Genomic DNA, 21,296 nt, shown 5'->3' on the forward strand with positions numbered 1-21,296 from the left:
ACGCGTGCTCCAGAGTGTGTTGTGTGTGTGTGGTAAATGAAATCACGCGTCAGCGCCATTCATTAGAGACACGCAGGATTAATATTTAAATAGTCTTTTTGCGGTTTGATTTGTACTGACCTGCTTTTTATTAATTCATCAAAAAGTTGACAAACTCCGTGATATTCCGCTTTATACAGTAAATTCTGTTTCTATGACTGGAGTCCGCCATTCCGTTTGTTTACTGCATCGCGGAAATCACAGGGCTGTATTATATTGAGGTATTTTGCAACTTCAGTGTATTGCAATGCTTCTTCAGCAAAATCTGCAGCTGCCTTAACTTTGAGAGACAACTGATGCGTGATCAGTGAAGCAGCTCCAGTCAGCGAGTGGTCTCGGTGTGAGAGTGCAAAACTTTCAGTGCCTTCAGCTTGCCGCGCTGATTCAGTAGCACCTCAATGCATAACATGAGATCCACGGGGTGGAGATGGGTAGGATTAGGGTTGGGTTTGGGGATCAGGGGGCGGACTCACTCCTCCCCATGGATTTCATGTTCTGCAGTGAGGACCATCTCCGCTGATTGGCCGGACTCGTGACTCCCAACGAATCAGATGTGCGTGGACATAAGCAGTGGTGGAGGAAGTACTGAATCTCAGTACTTAAGTAAAAGTACAAATAACCAGATAAATATTTACTTTAGTAAAAGTAGAAGTAACACAATGGCAACCATACTTAAAGGATTAGTTCACTTTTGAAAAAACTTTTGCTGATAATTTACTCACCCCCATGTCATCCAAGATGTCCATGTCTTTCTTTCCTCAGTCGAAAAGAAATTAAGGTTTTTGATGAAAACATTCCAGGATTTTTCTCCATATAATGGACTTACATGGGAACCGGATGGTTCAAGTATCAAAAGACGGTTAATAACTGTTTCAGATGCAGCTTCAAATGTCTTTAAACGATATCAGACGATGAATAAGGGTCTTATCATGCGAAACGATCGCTTATTTCAAAGCTTATTCCAAAAATGTAACTTTTCTAAGGACAAATGCTAGCCTTGCTCTATTCTGTGAGGCGCGTTTGTAACGTCACGTAATACGTAATTACGTTCAAAAGGTCACGGGCGACGTAGCCGGAAGTACAGAATCAAAATCGTCCGACATCGTTGTTTTTCCTTTTAATTCCTTTTTTTGTAAACGGCGTTTGAGTTAGTTTGCACGTTCAACCTATGCGTTCAACTTGTAAACACTGACTCTGTACTTTCGGCTACGTCGCCCGTGACCTTTTGAACGTAATTACGTAATAGGTGACGTTGCAAACGCGCCTCACAGAATAGAGCAAGGCTAGCATTTGTCCTTAGAAAAGTTACATTTTTGGAATAAGTTTTGAAATAAGCGATCGTTTCCCATGATAAGACCCTTATTCATCGTCTGGTGTCGTTTAAAGACATTTGAAGCTGCACTGAAACTGTTATTAACTGTCTTTTGGACCTTGAACCATCCGGTTCCCATTGAAGTCCATTATATGGAGAAAAATCCTGGAATGTTTTCATCAAAAACCTAAATTTCTTTTCGACTGAGGAAAGAAAGACATGGACATCTTGGATGACATGGGGGTGAGTAAATTATCAGCAAAAGTTTTTTCAAAAGTGAACTAATCCTTTAAGTAAAAAGTACCTGATTTAAAATGTACTTTAAGTATTAAAAGTGAAAGTACTTGCATAACAATTTATTCTCTTAATGTCTATTTTCTAATGATTAATAAAACATTTAATTCTAGCTCATTCAACCTAATAGCCTACTCCTATAATGATGTTCAATAATGATGGGGGGAAAAAAATGTCACCATTAGCTGAAACAAGCTTGCAATTAGGCAATATACACATCATGCTTTTCCTTACTATATGTTAATAACTATGTTTGGCAGTAAACGCGATTAATTTATGGTGTAATTCTGAACCTCTTGGCTTGCCATTATCCTAACCAAACTTATATTACACACGGTGCGTTTCCTATGCACGTAAAAACAAATTTTCGCGAATAAATTGCACGATAAACACACTGCGTCCGAGACGCATTTAGTTGATGTATCTATGGCAACCAAACGTCACTGGTGAGACAAACGTGCAAACGAACGGATGGTCAGATTACGTTTTGGCAGGGGAAAAACTGATCAGAAAATGTAACAGAAGTTGTAAAAATGTAGTGGAGTAGAAAGTATAATAATTGCTGCAAAATGTAACGAAGTAAAAGTAAAAAGTATGCACTATTTATTCTACTTAAGTAAAGTAAAGATACGTGAAAAATGTACTTAAGTAAAGTAACAAAGTATTTGTACTTCGTTACATTCCACCACTGGACATAAGTCTAGTATACAGAGTGGTGAGGTCCGACAGAGGTGGCTGCGTTAGAGCCAAAAATAGCGCATTTCAAAATAAAATTATTTTATCGGCAAATCGGATTTGAAAATGGCCGATACCGATAAGCATAAAAAATGCTTAAAATGACCGCCGATAATCGGTCGACCTCTAATTTTAAACCCGGAAGACGAAAAAAGCGGGGAAAAAAAACTCAAATTTAACCAATTTAACCTTATTATTAAAACTAACAGATGCTAACATTGTCTTCAATGGTGTTGAAAAAACACATATCTCTGTTAAAATCTCAGAAAATTTGGTTTGGGGTTTCATGACCCTTTAAAGGCGAAAACTTGAAGGGGCGTAATCTGAAGTCTTGCAGTCAGACCCTTCTCAGATAGGCTGAAATCACTCATGTGGTACGTGACGTAACTCTCTCTGCGTGTGCATTGTCAGGTGCATGTGTGTGTGTGTTTCTGTTTATATTACATTGTGTGGACCAAATGTCCCCACAGTATAGTAAAACCTGAAAATCACCTACATTGTGGGGTCCAGCCAGCGGTCCCCATGAGGAAAACAGTGTATCATACTAAGTAATGTTTTTTGAAAATGTAAAAATGCAGAATGTTTCCTGTGATGGGTAGGTTTAGGAATAGGGGCAGGGTAAGGGGATAGAATATACAGTTTGTACAGTATAAAAACCATTACGCCTATGGAGAGTCCCCACAAAGATGTGTGGATGGTTTAGTTTAAAAAAAGAATGAAAAAACCATTCTCCAACAACAGAAAACCCCAGCAATGGCGGCTATGCCCATAATGCACTTAGTGTCTCACAAGTGTGACGTCACCTGACAAAAACCGATTAGCAGGTAATGAGTTGCCATGAGAACGTCCACCATCTTTAATACAGATAAAGAATATTTGTTTTTGTTTTGAATCTGATTGACATCAAGAGGGTTAATTTTAGCCTAAATTGTGATTAAAAATAATATGCTCACTCACTTTAAGACGCCGCCGCGCGGGTGCAGTCCGTGGAGGAGGACGAGGAGGATGAGCGTTTGGCACGGCGTCGCTTCTCAGCGCCAGCTGTGTGGAGAAGCCCATTTCCACCTCCATTGCGTTGGAGAAGCAATCCCGTGTAAAATGCAGGTTGCACACTCGAGCGATAGACGGGAACTCACGGTCTTGCATGCCAAGTGCATACAACCACCGGCGCCTAATATTCAAGTCTGCTGGAAAGTTATGCAGTCCAGCGGTGCTGTTGCAACCAGCAACGCAACACCTACGTCCCATCCTAACCTGCACTAAACACAGATAAAGCTAATGCTAACTTGAATCTATACTGAATCCTGGTGCAATACTTACCTACTAGCTAACTATGTTATTAACAACTATGCTAATATTCACTATCCTGGTGGTACTAACAATTCCAACTCCTGACTCGCTACAGTGCTTTGGACTAATACGATGTTTTTATATCAGGGGCTGAGCATATGACAAAGGTGTGGTGAGCTCGTGCCTGCTTATGTCACATGGCACCACAACTTCCAATAGGAAAATTCACCTGCAGTAGCCACCGTTCAACCTGAAGAGGGCAGCACTCGCACACGTTTTTACACCAGATAACTAAAACAAACTATTTACAAATGTCCAAAAATGTACTCGAATCAATGGACAGCAGTCTTACACAGATCATTAAGTTTAAAAAAAAGGGTTGCCCTTTAAAAACACTCACATGTTCCTCATCTGCATTTTTGCCTCGTCGTTCTGTTGGTATCGCCCCCTCGTTCAGGAACAACTTTGAAGCAAACCCTGCTTTATACTGTCCAAGGTTGCGAAAGCACTCCGGCTTGAAGTGACTCGCGCACACATGCAGGTTTTTGCTGACTGTTTCTGGGGGATTCCCGCTGAAAATAAAGCCAAGCCACTGCTCTCTGGTCCTCTCTGAGGCTGGGACTCTGAGCAGTGTCCTGTGCTCGTCTGTGCAGCCAACGACCGAACAGTTCGCGTGCTTTGCTCGCACTTTTGCCATTGTGTGTCAGTTAGAGTACTCGCTCGCGAAACTAAATGGCGGTCCGAGGGTGAAACGTGCAGATTAATATAATAACAAGATCCTCTTCCTACGCCAGAAGGGGAGCGAAATCGGATCGGCTTATTTTTTGACATGCTTGCAGAGAAAGGCTCACCAAAAGTTACTGGGTTAGGTTAGGTTTCTGCGTTGATGCACAGCCCGAGTGAAAAAAGTAGCCATTTCACAAGATGTAAACAACACTGGTCCAGAAGCACTTCCTGTTTCAGTTTTTTAACTCTACATAAAAGCTGGGATAAAATACAACCAACAGAACATTTAAAACTGAATCAAAAAGTTAAACAAACATCTTTAAGATATTTTCTTTACATGTGAAATAAAGAAAACCGTTACAAACTTAAACAGGAGGTGCTTCTGGACCAGTGTTGTTTACATCTTGTGAAATGGTCTATACTTTATTGTATTTGACATACATTTCCTTTTTCAATAGTACATTACAAATATACTAACAAAAATTGTACTAGATGCATATTTACCTATTTTCACAATACAAATTTTAACACACAATAAAATAATTGTGCTTTAGTATATAAAATATATTTTAAAAAATATTTATTTTTTAAAAGTGTATTTATTTACACTTTATAAAAAATATATATTTAGGTATATTTTAACTGTGTGCTGGAAATTATCATTGTAACAATGTATAGACCATTTCACAAGATGTAAACAACACTGGTCCAGAAGCACTTCCTGTTTCAGTTTTTTAACACTACATAAAAGCTGGGATAAAATACAACCAACAGAACATTTAAAACTGAATCAAAAAGTTAAACAAACATCTTTAAGATGTTTTCTTTACATGTGAAATAAAGAAAACAGTTACAAACTGAAACAGGAAGTGCTTCTGGACCAGTGTTGTTTACATCTTTTGAAATGGTCTATACTTCCTAAATAATACATTATAATACAATAGTATTTTGTACAAAGTATAGCTAAGTTTTATTTATCTAATAATGCACATTTGTTATTAAAGACAAAGTATGCAATTTGAAGTATTTGGAATAAGCCAACGTTATTAAAGGACAACTCCGGCGCAAAATGAACCTTTGGTCTAATTACACATTGCTACCTAGTCAACCGTTATCTGAGATTTGTTTTCATGATGCCGAATGTAAATAGTTTTATCTCTAAAAACAGTTTAGCCTAAAACGCTAGTATAATGCTGGTATATAGGGCATAGAGTAATGACAAATAAAAATCGCTTGTTATTACCACCAACAAGGCTCAAAATAGCCCCATACCAACACGACAGCATAACAAGGGTCCCTACATTCAAACCGAAGCATTGAGAACTTTGTCAGTGTCCAAACAGTTTAATAAGAAGATATTTTATACACACAGTCAACTTCGCGAATACAGGAAGAAGCCATCTTTGAAAAATAGTCTCTACCAGTCGATCTACGAGCGCCGATCCAAGTGCGCTGAACTGTGCAGAATCTCATATGATCCGTTGTTTCCAGAAGAAACACAAACACAAACCGTTTATTTGTCTTCAATATGTACACGTAGCCTACAGTTCGCGCTCACTTTATCACCTTATTCACATCTCACCAGCGCACTTGGATCGGCGTTCTTAGATCGACTGGTAGAGACTATTTTTCCAAGATGGCTTCTTCCTGTTTTTGCGAAGTTGACTGTGTGTATAAAATATCTGCTTATTAAACTGTTTGGACACTGACAAAGTTCTCAATGCTTCGTTTTGAATGTAGGGACCCTTAATAAGCTGTCGTGTTGGTATGGGGCTATTTTGAGCCTTTTTAGGGATAACAAGTGATTTTTATTTGTCATTACACTATGCCCTATATATAGTAGCATTATACTAGCGTTATAGGCTAAACTGTTTTTAGAGATAAAACTATTTACATTCGGTGTGTATAAAATATCTGCTTATTAAACTGTTTGGACACTGACAAAGTTCTCAATGCTTCGTTTTGAATGTAGGGACCCTTAATATGCTGTCGTGTTGGTATGGGGCTATTTTGAGCCTTTTTAGGGATAACAACTGATTTTTATTTGTCATTACACTATGCCCTATATATACTAGCATTATACTAGCGTTATAGGCTAAACTGTTTTTAGAGATAAAACTATTTACATTCGGCAATCATGAAAACAAATCTCAGATAACGGTTGACTAGTTAACAATGTGTAATTAGACCAAAGGTTCATTTTGCGCCGGAGTTGTCCTTTAATGAGCCTCTGGTTTTTACTGAAATATATCACACAACACGTTGACCAGTATAAAATGTGGGAAATAATCATACTTTTGGTTAATAAATAGGCCTACGTGAAAAGTTTAGATCTCTAAGAATAATTTCTATAGAAGTATAGTTTTTGAAAAAAAAAAAAAGGACAAAAGAATTAGCAAAATGTCTGTATGAATAAGGCAAGTCACACGACAGGACATTTCATGTGTACTAGCCATGAACACAATTTCTAAATCATTAAAAAGTGGCCACACTTTAGTTTAGGGTCCAATCACTATTATCTAACTATTAACTACAACTTTTGCCCCAAACTCCTAATTACTGCTTATCAATAGTAAGAAAGATTGTTAAATTTCGGTATTGGGTGGATTAGAGTATGGTCATACAGAATAAGACATTCATATGTGATTTATAAGTACTAAGAATAGGACCTCATTTATTTATTTATTTAGAAAAGGGACAGTGAATAATACTGATATATTAGTACAGTGATATATTAGGACAGTGAAAAGGGACAAAATAATCTAAAGGGTTATCAAAAAAAAAAAAAAAAAGTATGGCTTTTTACTTATGATTTATTTATTTTAAATCTAGTCACCAGTAAGTCAGGGCTAACAGCGAGCCGGTAGTCTCGAACCCCGAGCACTGAGGACGAACTCAAGCTGTGTTTCCACATTCGGGCCAGAAGCCCCGCATCACCAGTCCGTAAACACGCCTCTATTGAACAACACCACACAACCACACCGTTACACCAGCTGATGGAAAACGAACTACATCACAAAATGATGCAAACGCTCGGTCTTTACTTATAGACTTAACTCCAGCATCGATATTTGACCAATGTTTTAAAATAAAAAAATGTTACAGTGACAGTAATTTATTTATTAGTGTCAGGAGTGCACATCAATCATGCTGAATCAAACTGATATGCACAATTTCACATAAAAACACAACACATAAGGAATATAGGGAAAACCTGTGACTGTCTGTCTGAATGTGTGTGTGTGTGTGTGTGTGTTTCCAAATCTTCATCCCTGAGGGGCTCATTACATTACTATGTTATGAGATCAGATTTAAAGCTTAATGCCTTCCACTCACTCACACACACTCAAGATAATCAGGCATAGAGATACAGTAGAGTGAATCCCCAATCACAGATATACACAGATGATTTCTGCCCTCAGGACATTTCCAGCTCATTGGTTATCATCACTCGAGTCGTATATTTTTGGAAGTATAATAATGCGATGTTACACTCCACATGATAATGCAACACTACTAACCAGCACACAGCCGGCATGGGGTCTCAGGTGCGGCTTCATCATAATAACTCTGACGAACGCTGGTGAAATTAGCCGTCCATGCAGTAACACACACACACACACACACTGTTAGATTAGTTCATTAGCGACAGCACAGCTCCTATAAGGCATGATGTGTACACCGTTTTCCCTTCAATCATTTAGCCTGACACAATTTTTTCTAAACATTTGCCATCTTTTTTCAATCCTTTATGATTTTTACAGGATAAAGATTTTCATAAATCCTTTTGTATAGATTGCACTGACAGATTTCTAGCCAATTAAATATTTTAGAGTTGAAAAACATATATTGAATAAACAATATTTTTCCATGACTTTGTGAGTTTTGAAACCCTGTTTCGTAAGCAACTGTATTGTAAAATATACCAGTGTGAAAGACGTAAAAGCGTTAGTAAATAAGGCCTAAGTTACACTGTTAGACCTTACCAGGTTTTTTACAGTAAAATACTGGCAACACTGTTACCAGTAATTTACTGTAAAAATGCACTAAAACTAACTTGAGTTTTAGTGCATTTTTACAGTAAATTACTGGCAACAGTGTTGTAAAAATGCACTAAAACTACTTTGTATTTTTTAGTTAACTTGAGTTTTAGTGCATTTTTACAGTAAATTACTGGCAACAGTGTTGTAAAAATGCACTAAAACTACTTTGTATTTTTTAGTTAACTTGAGTTTTAGTGCATTTTTACAGTAAATTACTGGCAACAGTGTTGTAAAAATGCACTAAAACTACTTTGTATTTTTTAGTTAACTTGAGTTTTAGTGCATTTTTACAGTAAATTACTGGCAACAGTGTTGTAAAAATGCACTAAAACTACTTTGTATTTTTTAGTTAACTTGAGTTTTAGTGCATTTTTACAGTAAATTACTGGCAACAGTGTTGTAAAAATGCACTAAAACTACTTTGTATTTTTTAGTTAACTTGAGTTTTAGTGCATTTTTACAGTAAATTACTGGCAACAGTGTTGTAAAAATGCACTAAAACTACTTTGTATTTTTTAGTTAACTTGAGTTTTAGTGCATTTTTACAGTAAATTACTGGCAACAGTGTTGTAAAAATGCACTAAAACTACTTTGTATTTTTTAGTTAACTTGAGTTTTAGTGCATTTTTACAGTAAATTACTGGCAACAGTGTTGTAAAAATGCACTAAAACTACTTTGTATTTTTTAGTTAACTTGAGTTTTAGTGCATTTTTACAGTAAATTACTGGCAACAGTGTTGTAAAAATGCACTAAAACTACTTTGTATTTTTTAGTTAACTTGAGTTTTAGTGCATTTTTACAGTAAATTACTGGCAACAGTGTTGCCAGTATTTTACTGTAAAAAACCTGGTACGGTCTAACAGTGTATTTTCTTTTTTAAACGATTTATTCAGTTAACACCCAAAATAATGTACTTCAGTTGTTCCAGTAATATTCAGATGTCAAACTACTGCTAAATATCTGGCGATATTGTCCGGTGTAGTGTATTTATTTCACAAAATGTCACTATTAAAATGTACGGAGGCGTATTGCATTCACTTGAAGAAAAAAAATCTACTCTGTTTTTCTGAATTAATGAGTTAATTTTTCATGAGAAAAAAAAATTGCTCTGTTTTTCTGAATTAATGAGTTAATTTTTCATGAGAAAAAAAATTTTTCTCTGTTTTTCTGAATTAATGAGTTAATTTTTCATGAGAAAAATTTTTTTTGCTCTGTTTTTCTGAATAAACGAGTTAATTTTTCATGAGAATTTTTTTTTGCTCTGTTTTTCTGAATTAATGAGTTAATTTTTCATGAGAAAAAAAATTGCTCTGTTTTTCTGAATTAATGACTTAATTTTTCATGAGAAAAATTTTTTTTGCTCTGTTTTTCTGAATTAACGAGTTAATTTTTCATGAGAATTTTTTTTTTTGCTCTGTTTTTCTGAATTAATGAGTTAATTTTTCATGAGAAAATATTTTTTTCTCTGTTTTTCTGAATTAATGAGTTAATTTTTTGTGAGAAAAAAAGTTTTTGCTCTGTTTTTCTGAATTAACTCGTTAATTCAGAAAAACAGAGCAAAAAAAAAAATTCCATGAAAAATTAACTCATTAATTCAGAAAAACAGAGAAAAACTTTTTTTCTCATGAAAAATTAACTCATTAATTCAGAAAAACAGAGCAAAAAAAAAGTTCTCATGAAAAATTAACTCATTAATTCAGAAAAACAGAGAAAAAAAATTTTTTCTCATGAAAAATTAACTCATTAATTCAGAAAAACAGAGCAAAAAAAATTCTCATAAAAAATTAACTCATTAATTCAGAAAAACAGAGAAAAAAAAATTTCTCATGAAAAATTAACTCATTAATTCAGAAAAACAGAGCAAATTTATTTTTCTCATGAAAAATTAACAAGTTAATTCAGAAAAACAGAGTAGATTTTTTTTTTTCTTCAAGTGAATGCAATACGCCTCTGTAAAAATGAACACAATTTTGCAAATATTCCTTTCTGGTCGTGTAGTTTATGTCGTAGTTGTTACTTCAGTACAGTATGTTGAATGGTAAATGTTAAGCTTATTGAAGCAAACTGAAATATCTCCATAGTGGGGATGATGTTGTCATGGAAACAGCGTTGGATGGGATCACAGCATTATTTAGCATGATGACAGCTCTTCAGCTAATGTTTGTTTAGAGGTTATAGTGGAGAGAGTCTCATTAGATCTAGAACACCCTGATGTTACTCACACTGTGGGTTTGATATGCAGAATAATCAAAGCTAATAAACACCATGAGGCAGGAAAGAGCAGGAAACATGAGACCAAGTGATGGTAAAAATGAGTTTGTTGGATAATCTTAGTTGCCAATTTGCTGATGCTCAGTCGGATCTGACCATCAAGAAGTTATTATATTTAGCAAAGCAAAGGCAATGGAAAACAACTGCTTCATGACATCATCCTGTGACATTAAAAAACATTTCTTTATCTCTAACTGAAGACAACGCAGCACACAAGATTAAACAGGAACAGAGGTAGTATATGGAAATATAAAATGAAATAAGAAAATATGTAAAGTAGTCTAATATTGAAGAGGTAAAGAAACAACACATTGTTTTCTTGAAGCTGCATATACACTAAAAAAATCTGTTAAAAAAGTTCAGTTGCTGCCTTTTACGTATAATCAAATTGGCTGCACAAGTCATTTAAACTTAAATTATATCAACCTGACTTTTTTTTCCTGAATCTCATAGTTTTTTCAAATAGGGGTTAAATATTCACATAGACATCCCCTACATTTAGATTGGTGGGCAAACGCATTTCTGTCTCAGTGCATGTCGCGAGTAAAAGAGTAAAAATTACTTCTTGTAAACACAACGAGTACAAATAGCAATGCAGATTAAGAGTCTGCACAAACACAACAGTTATTCTCTAAATCACAATTCAAATATTATCAAATATTATAAAAAACATGTTTCGACATTGCGATTCTATTTGTACACAGTAGTTATAGGTCTACACTCACAGACATACTCATGTTTAAACTCAATGCACTTAAAGAAGCGTAGACTATTATTAAGTGCATTACTTCTATATAGATTTATATATTAAGTTGCTCAAGCAAACGGCAAAACATTTAAACATGTAGGCCTTATGTTAACATCGCAAACATTTTTCAGTTAAAACAGCCCAGAGAGCTCGGGTGTTTTTAATTTAAAAAGGAAAATTACTGGGGAAAAAAGAGCAGTATAATTTAATTTAATGCATTTATGGAGAGATTACATGTCAATCAACTTGCTCATTTTGAGCGAACCATGCACTGTCCCTTTAATAGTGCGCGCCCACAGCACATGGGACGCGTCCGCGTGCACTGCAACGCACTAGCCGGTGGACATGGATAAAGGGAATATATACACACCGCAAACGGTGAAACGGGCGTTAAAACCGAATAAAGAAGACACAGATTCACGTAACGAAGATTAATAAAACACAACTTACACTTGCACTTAGTTCTGCCTGTTCTTTAAAAATGGATGGGACGGCTGTTTTCTTCAGACGTAGTACCATCTTTCTGGGTCCATATAACATTTTCTCCACGTAGTCCTCCGGTGCAAAATGCTCTTCGCAAACACGATACTGGTTGAGTTTGTAGAGAGGTGTTGTAGGACAGATACCCAGAACAGCTAGCCATTGATTCCCCAGGTCCACATTAGATGGGATTCTGTGAAACATTAAGTTCGTGTATTTTCTTGGCTTGTTCTCACAACCTTTTACTATGCAGGTAATGACCATGTTTGCGGTAACTTCTCAAACTCTACACAATCCAAAATCAAAGATACTCGGTGCAGGCACGCCGGTATGTTGACGGAAGTTGCGTAATATCTCTGCGCCCAACACCCTTAATATAGTCCCAAGTCAATATCTGCCTAGGAAATCGCCTAGTTAATCTGCATAGCTATTTGTACTCGTTTTGAATACGCAGGGCACACGAAGTCATTCGTTTTCTGGATCACTTTTACTCACGACACGCTATCTGGCAACAATGGATTCCATTCAGTATGCTAAGCTAAGCTAGCGGCGGCGCATAGACATATACACTAGACGTCACCTGGGGGGTTCTAAGCATGCGTCAAAACCGCCGCCATCTTGGAACAGGGGTCTTGTCATAGGAAGTAGCTAGGTAACGCTGCTATCTCTGCCCTTACTTCGAATTCATTAATGGTGGCGGACTTTTGTGCAGCGTATGAAGTTCACGGATGAAATCTGAACTAGGAAGAATGTTTTTTTTAAAAAAATAAATAAATATATATTTTTTTTTCTGGAATCAATGATAAATACATGTCTGACTGTTGGAACAAACCAAAAAAACAAGAAAAATCGCATTCATGATGATTTATGGTGATTTTATTTGCGTTAGACCTGTGTCTACTACATTGACGCTGATGTATTAAAGTGGAGGGGCTCCCCTGTTTCAAGATGGCGGTGTTCTGTCGATTTTTGCTGCCTTGTCGAAAAATGCTACCGTAGCGCGAATTGATCACAGAATGCCGATTAAAGTCGTATGAAATACAATTCTAATACAATTCTAAGTTATGAGTAGCTACTGTATACTGTAGACTACTGTTTTTATTTTTAAAACGGTGTGAAAAATTATCATAAAATATTCATCTTTGACTTGTCAAAGTACACCTTTTCTTATAGTAACTGAAACTTTCAGTTATTCCTTTTCAGCTGGCTGACCGTACAAATATTCATATGGTAGTAAGCATTTTTTAAAGGGAAATTATACATTATAACAGGAAAATGTACCTTTTGTATAAAATTAAAAAAAAAAAAAAAAACTGTGAGTCTGCACATGCGCATAACCGGTAAGTAGGAAATCTCGATGGGTAGCATGAATTGTCAGAACACCGGCTCTATTGACGCGTTCGTTCTAATGAACTGCCGTATCCAAGGTGAGGTCTAGTGTATATGTCTATGGCGGCGGCGCTGCCAGACGCACTGAGATAGAAAATGCGTTTGCCCACCTATATGTAGGGGACACTGTGAATAACCCCTATTTCAAAAAACGGTGGCTTTGTTCCTTTAACGAAGAACTTAAAGACGGATCAGAAATAAAAGGGATCACAAAATTGCTTGAGCTGCTTACGAATCCAAATTTAATGGATTATTATATAGATACTAAGAAAGTTAATGGGACAGTGCAAACCAGCCAAACCAACAGCACATCAAGTCTCTATTTCCCTCTGTCACCTTCTGTCCTGTCCTGTGTCTAATGTCCTTCATTCTAGATGCTTGACTGCATTAATAGTGGCCTTCTCTTCAGTGGATAAATATTTCAAGTGGTGTCGCCTTAATGGCCCATCAAATAAATTCATGAAGACCAGCTAGTCCTCGCAAGGTTAGGTTAAACTTAGAATCTGAAAAATTTACAAAAATATTCATGAAGTTAAAGTAGTAATGTTAAAAAAAAAAAAATGCATGAACGCCAACTAAACTCTAAACAGAGATAGATAGATGGTGCATTACTTTTATCCAATAGTGGCATTAGAGTTAAGAGAAAAATTATATGGCTAGTTATAGGGGTGTAACGGTACACAAAAATCACGGTTCGGTACGTACCTCGGTTTTAAAGTCACGGTTCGGTACGTTTTCGATACAGCAAAAAGAAAGAAATGCCAGAGAAATTTCCTATTTGTTTAAAGAAAAAATATTTTTAAATAAGTGTGAGTTTTCCTAGATCTTGAAACTTTCAGGTTTATAAATGGGGGTCATCTTTGAAGGGTGAACAAATAATGTTTTGGTCATCACATTAAAAATAACATTTAAATATATATTTATTTATAGGCTATAATATTTGAATTTTGAAGTGCTGGTAAAAGATGTGTGAAGTACTTGAAAGCATTTCACCATTCCAGCCAAACTGGTTCCAGTTAGTGTTACTCTATTAAATCCATGGTGAATGTTGCTGGTCTGTGGACGTAAAGTTCATTCACGGCACAATGTTTCTCCTGGTTTCCATGACAGCGCTGTCTGATCTAATAGAGATCTGCGGTTAATAACGGAGAAATGTGAATGCATCTCACTAGATCTCGCAGCGATGTTATTACCTCAGTGGCGAATTCAAATGTTTTCTTTACCGAATCTCTTAGCGCTGTGTAGTAACAGTGTCGCTTGGTCGAGATCGGCTCGCGCTGCACAGATGTTGCTGGTCCGAACTGATAAACGATCCGTGAAGCACATTTATAGCGCAGTTTCGTTCTGCATTCATTACGCTTGCCATTTGATGTTGCGCAACGTTGTGTTGGCCGCGTCAGCACGAATTTTGCCGGCAGGAAAAATGGTCCAAGCAATCGTTCGGTTTGTATGCGTACCGAACCGGAAGCTTCGAACCGAAATGGTTCAATACGAATACATGTACCGTTACACCCCTAGCTAGTTATTATATTACATGTATTATATTACATGTAATTATACTGTACTAAAAATTAAATCTAAATTGATTTACGAATAATTAGGCTACATATTTTATATTCATATATTTTTTTTATATTTCTCTTATATTTTAAAGAAAAAAAAATTTAACAAGGCTATACGTTTACAATACAGGGGTGTGACTAGACGCTTATCTCATGAGACGAGACATGAGATTGGGTTCATGAGACGAGATTTTAATAGAAATCCTTAAAGACAAAATTCATAACTGGAAAAAATAGTCTGCAGGTGCATTTTTAAATGTTTTAACTAACAATCTTCATTTTTATTCCATCAAGCAAGTTTTAACTTCATTTTAACTTGCGATTAATCACACATTTTTATATATTCTATGTGTCTTTTGATTTCTTTTTGTCCCATTATTGTTCTAATTATAATGCTCTTATCAACATGGAAAAGTCGATCGGCTTGCTTTGTGCAAATGTTTTTATTGAGATGTGTGGAAATCGCGTCAGTGCGTGATGTAAAAAAAAAAAAACATAAAAAAACTCATTAAGACACAACACACGGTTAGAACAAGCATGCACAGTGTACATAGCCGATGTAAAAATACATAAAACAAAAATCATAGTAGGCATGTTAGTATTTATCGTTAGTATTTATCCCAAGTTAGTATTTATCGACGCAACAAGTAGGCATGTTGACGAGAAATTCTCCGGTAGCTGGTTACTATGGTTACAGCACGATGGAATGAACTTTTCTGACCCCGACATGCGCACTGCGCACCGCATTTTTTTCTGTGACGTCAACCCTGAAGGAGTCTATACTGTGTTCAATTTCACACTAACATTCTCACTTGGAGCAAATAATCTCTCACACAATGTAACACTGTCCATCAATAAAAGGGTGAAAGAAATACTGACGAGGTCCTGATATTGACGAGGGGACGGAGAATTCGCATCAGCTGTGTGTGTGCAGTTCACAACGACAAAAAAACTAAATAATTCGCCAACTTTTAAAAGTAAACTTAGTTTTTTTTTTCTTTTTTTTTCTTTATTATTATTTTTTTATTATTGACTTTCAAGAATTACATTACAGTCAGGGGTACATTGAATAAACTAAATAAAAAAAACAAGAAAAGACAAACAAAGCAGTGACAAACTTAAGTTAAACAAAAATGTGAAAATGTTTACATATAGATACACATTTTGCAGCTTTCTTATTTTTCAAACCCAGTATTGTTTTTAGGTATTGTTGAATTTCTGCTCTTAAAATTAAAAACAAAGGCTTGTTTCCACTAAATTTACATTTATGGACACTAAATTTTAAAAGTAAACTTAGTGGCATCCATTCCGGCGTCTCGCGCTCGTCATCCACTCAAAACGTAACGTTAACCTACTATTTGGCATTATTAATGTGCAGAATTATTAACACCACTTAATGGCATAAAAATATGACACAATACAAACATAAATGCTATTTAAACATTTATTAAGAACATTAAGACATTTAACATTATTAATATAAAGCTATCAAGATTGAAATTATTTTGGATTAGCACTAATCCTCATGGCATAATATTAGGCTATCGTGTGACATATAACTAGCTTGATGTCCATAGGCTTCAGCTTCAGGGCATCGTCTGGAAGCAGGTCAGTAGTTTTATGAGGAGGAGAAGGAGAATGCTTGTGTATGTGTTTGTGAGAGCTTGCGCACTCTAAAAAATGCTGGGTTGTTTCAACCCAAATTTGGGTCAAATATGGACAAACCCAAATGTTGGGTTAAAAATGTAATTTAAAAAAATGACAGTTGAAAGTGAAAGTTGAAGTTGGGTTAAAATTTTCAATGACATTTTTAACCCAACATTTGGGTTTGTCCATATTTGACCCAAATTTGGGTTGAAACAACCCAGCATTTTTTAGAGTGTGTGTAAGGAGAATAAACAGATTAGGGATTATTCAGCATTATCTGTAATAAATATTTGTTAGTGTAAAGTAAAGTGTAAAGCAAATAGCCAAGACAACATGGAAATATGGTTAAACAGGGCTTATCGTATACACACATTTAAAAATGACTACCTTCTTTTCCTTTTAATTGGGTGAGCAATTTCCGTAGTTGCTCACTTCTCTCAGCAATGCCTCACAGCCCAGATATTCCTAACAATATTTGATCTAACCTCTCCATTGTCTACAAGTGGCATGGATGTCATCGTATGAACCCATCGTATGATTGTCTCCTCAGAGGAACAGCTGAAAAGAGTGGCACGAGATTTTGAGAGTGTTAAGCTGCTGACACATTTATTGAGTGGGCCAACAGTAAGACACCGGAGCGGGATACAGAAACAGACACGGACATCAAAAAGGATACAGAGGAACGCCTGGAGAGATGGCTGAACATTAAACTTTTACTGATACAGAGAGTGCATATAGAATTGAGGTCCATAATTTGATCAATTTCATCAACGGTTTCTGAGTAATGGCACTTTGTACGCCGACTTGGCTCTTCTGGACCCTAAGAACTTTGACCAGATTTTAGCCAGCACAAGCGATCTTTCGCAGAACTATGCAAATCAGTGCAGCAACAGTGACCAATTTTATAAAGTGAGCTCTCAAGTCTGGCTGAACAGAGGCCTAGATTGCAAAAAAATCAACATTTGATGAAAACACAATCAGGACAACAGAGGATGTCCCTGAAGATGACGATGGGATGGAGATTGTGAACAAGAGCTGTTCGACTTGCAAGAACTGTCAATACAACCTATTGACCAATGCATACCCCATTTTGGGACTTGCTTACAAGTTCTTACTTACACTGTCAGTCACACTCTAAAAGAATGCTGGGTGGTTTTAACCCAATTTTGGGTCAAATATGGACAAACCCGAAATGTTGGGTTAAAAATGTAATGTAAAAATTTAACCCAACGGCTGGGTTAGTCCATATTTGACCCAAAGTTGGGTTAAAACAACCCAGCATTTTTTAGAGTGTAGTCTCATATTTCAGAAGACCTTGTGCTCTTATCCTTGCATTTGTGTTGACATTTGTCTGGTCTTTAATGGCTGACAGTGTGAAGAGGAGAGCAACACACACAGTTCTGTTTTAGCCGTCTTTACTCTGGTTTTTGTCTCCTGTTGCTTGGATGTTTTCTTGTTATTGTGTTAATAAGCTGCTAAGCTGCTCCTTCTCCTCTTTCTTATTTCTGAAACACTCCACATTACAAATGAATTGGATTGTTTTCCACATGGATTTGCTTTTCGGTTGTCATGGCAGCAGTGTAAATGATTTCAATTGTAGCCTGAGATGTCCAGGTTGACTTGCTTGCTTGCCATTACATTCCTCACGTTCTCTCCAAATGAGATAAATTAATTAAATCCCATTCAAAAAGAGACCTGACATTTGTATTAGTGTGTGTTTGCAAAAAAAAAAAAAAAAAAAAAATCCAAAACATCTGCAATATGGGCTATAATTATGTTAGATATATTATTATCTACTAGCAGGGATTAGTCTATGCTATTCAGACAAAATTCTAAATTCTCTGAAATTATTTTAGTTGTTATTGGGTAGTGGACGTGACTGTCACGGGGTGGGTGCAGGCAGAGTCCAAAAAGCTCCAATACAAAAGGTTTGCTCATACGTAAATCAGGATACAGGCAGGCGGAACACAAGGTAACATTCACATTGACCGACAAAGACCGAATGAAACAGAGGAAACTAAATACACAGAGGAATCAGGACTAATGAGGTGCAAACAGGTGAAACAGATGAAACAGGACGCTGAACGGGAGGCTGATGAGGGAGTGAGTCCAGGTGTGCAGACGAGAGGATCATGGGAAGTGTAGTGCAGGAGACGCAGACAGGATGGTGCAGACGCAGACTGTGACAGTGACATGGCTTTTTCGTCGTCACAGAAGATAAAAAATTATTTATTTCACATTTTCATCATTTAGAACTTTGAACCAAATCTCAAAATAGTCCTATGATGTGATGGTAGACAAAATTATTCAGAGGTATCAAAAGTATTCACATTCATTACTGAAGTAAAAGTATAGATATATAGGGTTTAAAAATACTTCTGTAGAAGTTGAAGTATCAACTCAAGCTTTTTACTCAAGTAAAAGTATAAAAGTACTGGTTTCAAAAACTACTTAAAGTAAAAAAGTAAAAGTAATGTAAGGAAAAAAATTCCTTTTAAGGGATAGTTCACTTTGAAATTAATTTTTGATGCGTTTTATCTTACCTCAAGGGCATCCAAGATGTAGGTGTCTTTGTTTCCACAGTAGTTTCAATTTTGATATTTTTAGGTCAAACCGTTCTTGTCTGTCAGTTATATAATGGAGGTCTATGGTCACCACCTCAAAGAGCATGCACAAAGAAATCCAAATTAAACGTGATTTAATGACATTGATGGCCTAAGACACGAAACGAGCGGTTTGTGTGAGAAAACGAACAGTATTTATATCGTTTTTACCTCTTGTAATCACAGCCACGTCCAAGCTACTCTGAAGGCTTTTTAAATTTTTAATAGTTTTTTAAATAGTTTAATAGTCTAAAACAAAAACTGAGGGAGAGATGAGTACAAAAGAGAGGGCCACACAGTAGGGAGTGAATTTAAAAGGATCCTAATAAAATGACGGAGGAAGTAAATAAAACTGAATGTTTCCATATACTTCATATACATCTTAAAATAATTCAGGGATCTTGCTGAGTGACTGAATGACTGCTGATTATTCAGTATCCGAATAGACCTGTGTGAGGTTCAGGTTCAACATAATAAGTTAGTTATTACAGGGTAATAATCTATAGTGTTTTTTTAATAAGAAAATGGTCACATTTGTTGGGAAAACACAGTAGGTCATGAGTTCATAACTGAGTACTCATTACATTAATTTCTCTGTTGATCCATTCATCTCTATTCTATCGTTATTTCAAACAGATATCATGAAGAGAAGGCTCTCGGAGAATTGGAAATTTCTTTTTTACTTATGCAATGGATTTTATTTTCTCGTCAGAAGCCAAGTTCCCATCCACTTTGTCAATTGACTTATCTGAAGTTCGGTAAAAAAAAAAAAACTCATGCGAATAAAGCTGGTGAAAGTGTGTTTCCATCCAACGGCTTTAAAGCGAATAAAAACCTGTGTGTAATGACGTCACATCCTGTTTTGCGATCAAATTGGTATATGGATTTGGTTTGAGACATTTTATGGTCTGACAAAATGTAACCAGAACGTTTCCATTAGCCGTATATATCGATCAAGATGAAATCCGATGAGACCGAACGATTTGCGAAATCGAAATGATCGATTACATTTGAGTCGATATTCATGAAATTCAATCGAATTTTACTGTTTCCATAATGCATTTTTCATTCGATATCACTTAATTCAGATAAAAACGTGTGGATGGAAACACATAGCTATTCCACTGTAAAAAAATATTTTCAAGATTTGTTATCACAACATATTTTCTTTTGTCAAATCAACTTAAATAATTTATTTAGTTGAGATAACTTATTATTTTGAGTTTCTGATGATTAAATTAATCATTAATCAAACTTCATTGTATTAGCTCACTTTTTCCAGTTCAATCAATTTAAAATTTTAAGGCAACCAGGTTACTTACTTTTTTAAGTTAAACCGACAATTTTTTTTTACAGTGTGATGAACAATGATAATGTCACAGTATTGTTTTGAAATGTCATTTTACTGTATTTCTCAAAGATAGCCTATTATATGCATCAATGTTTCCTTACTGATGGATCTATATGTGTTATCTGTTTTTCTTAGTTTCCCCCGTCTCTGCATGTGTTTTGGTTTAGTCCAGTGTCTCATTTTCCCCGCTACTCTCCTGAGTTCTTTGATCATTAAATTCCTGTTAATAGTTATTCCTCGTCTCCTCGTGCTTCCTGCCTATACGCCCAATCGTGACATTATAAGTATCAAAGTTACTTTAGGTGTGATATGTTTTGCACAGTTTAAATTGCTGAAAATAAAAACAAATCTCCTCCTTTATAATTGTTACTAAACCCTATATAGTCTGACTCTTTTTATGCAATGACTATCTTTAGCTATCCTTTGATGTGACGTTTTGTCCTTTGATGTGACAAACATAAAACAACAGAAAAATATACTCATTTCAAAAAAAATAAAAAAAAAAAGAGTCAAGTTTGGCATTAGGGGAGTTTTAATAATATATCCTCTTAGATGGGTACAATTTCAATACGTTTTGTAAGGTTGTCGAAAAAGTTTTATTGACATTCATAGGAAAGTTTTTCAAGTTCATCTATTCATGGTGAGAATTATTCAAATTTTACTTTCATGTAATATAAATATCACTTATAAATTTTTTTTTAATAATGTGAACAATTCTCTCAATATTTTTAAAGTCCCTGTAAAGGCAATTCTACAAAAAAGTTCTAAACACATTATAAATGTTACATATGTATTGCTAAAACTT

At 35.6% G+C, this 21,296-nt stretch overlaps 1 protein-coding gene across 3 annotated transcripts in view; it reads right to left on the reverse strand.

Moving 5' to 3' along the window:
- Positions 1 to 12,474, reverse strand: part of LOC120474087 (uncharacterized) — a 38,240-nt gene extending 25,766 nt beyond the window's left edge. The window contains exon 1 of one of the 3 annotated variants that reach the window (XM_039664271.2): positions 11,910 to 12,474. In XM_039664271.2, the coding sequence (XP_039520205.2) occupies positions 11,910 to 12,203 (294 nt within the window). In that variant the 5' untranslated portion in view covers positions 12,204 to 12,474. Of the gene's footprint in view, positions 1 to 3,337; positions 3,910 to 4,070; positions 4,602 to 11,909 lie in introns of those variants that run through there. The other 2 variants (XM_039664270.2, XM_039664272.2) reach the window with 2 other exon arrangements.
- Between the last annotated feature and the right edge of the window lie 8,822 nt (positions 12,475 to 21,296).

Source organism: Pimephales promelas, chromosome 13 (assembly GCF_988280905.1).
Source record: "Pimephales promelas chromosome 13, fPimPro1.hap1.1, whole genome shotgun sequence".
NCBI lineage: Eukaryota > Metazoa > Chordata > Actinopteri > Cypriniformes > Leuciscidae > Pimephales > Pimephales promelas.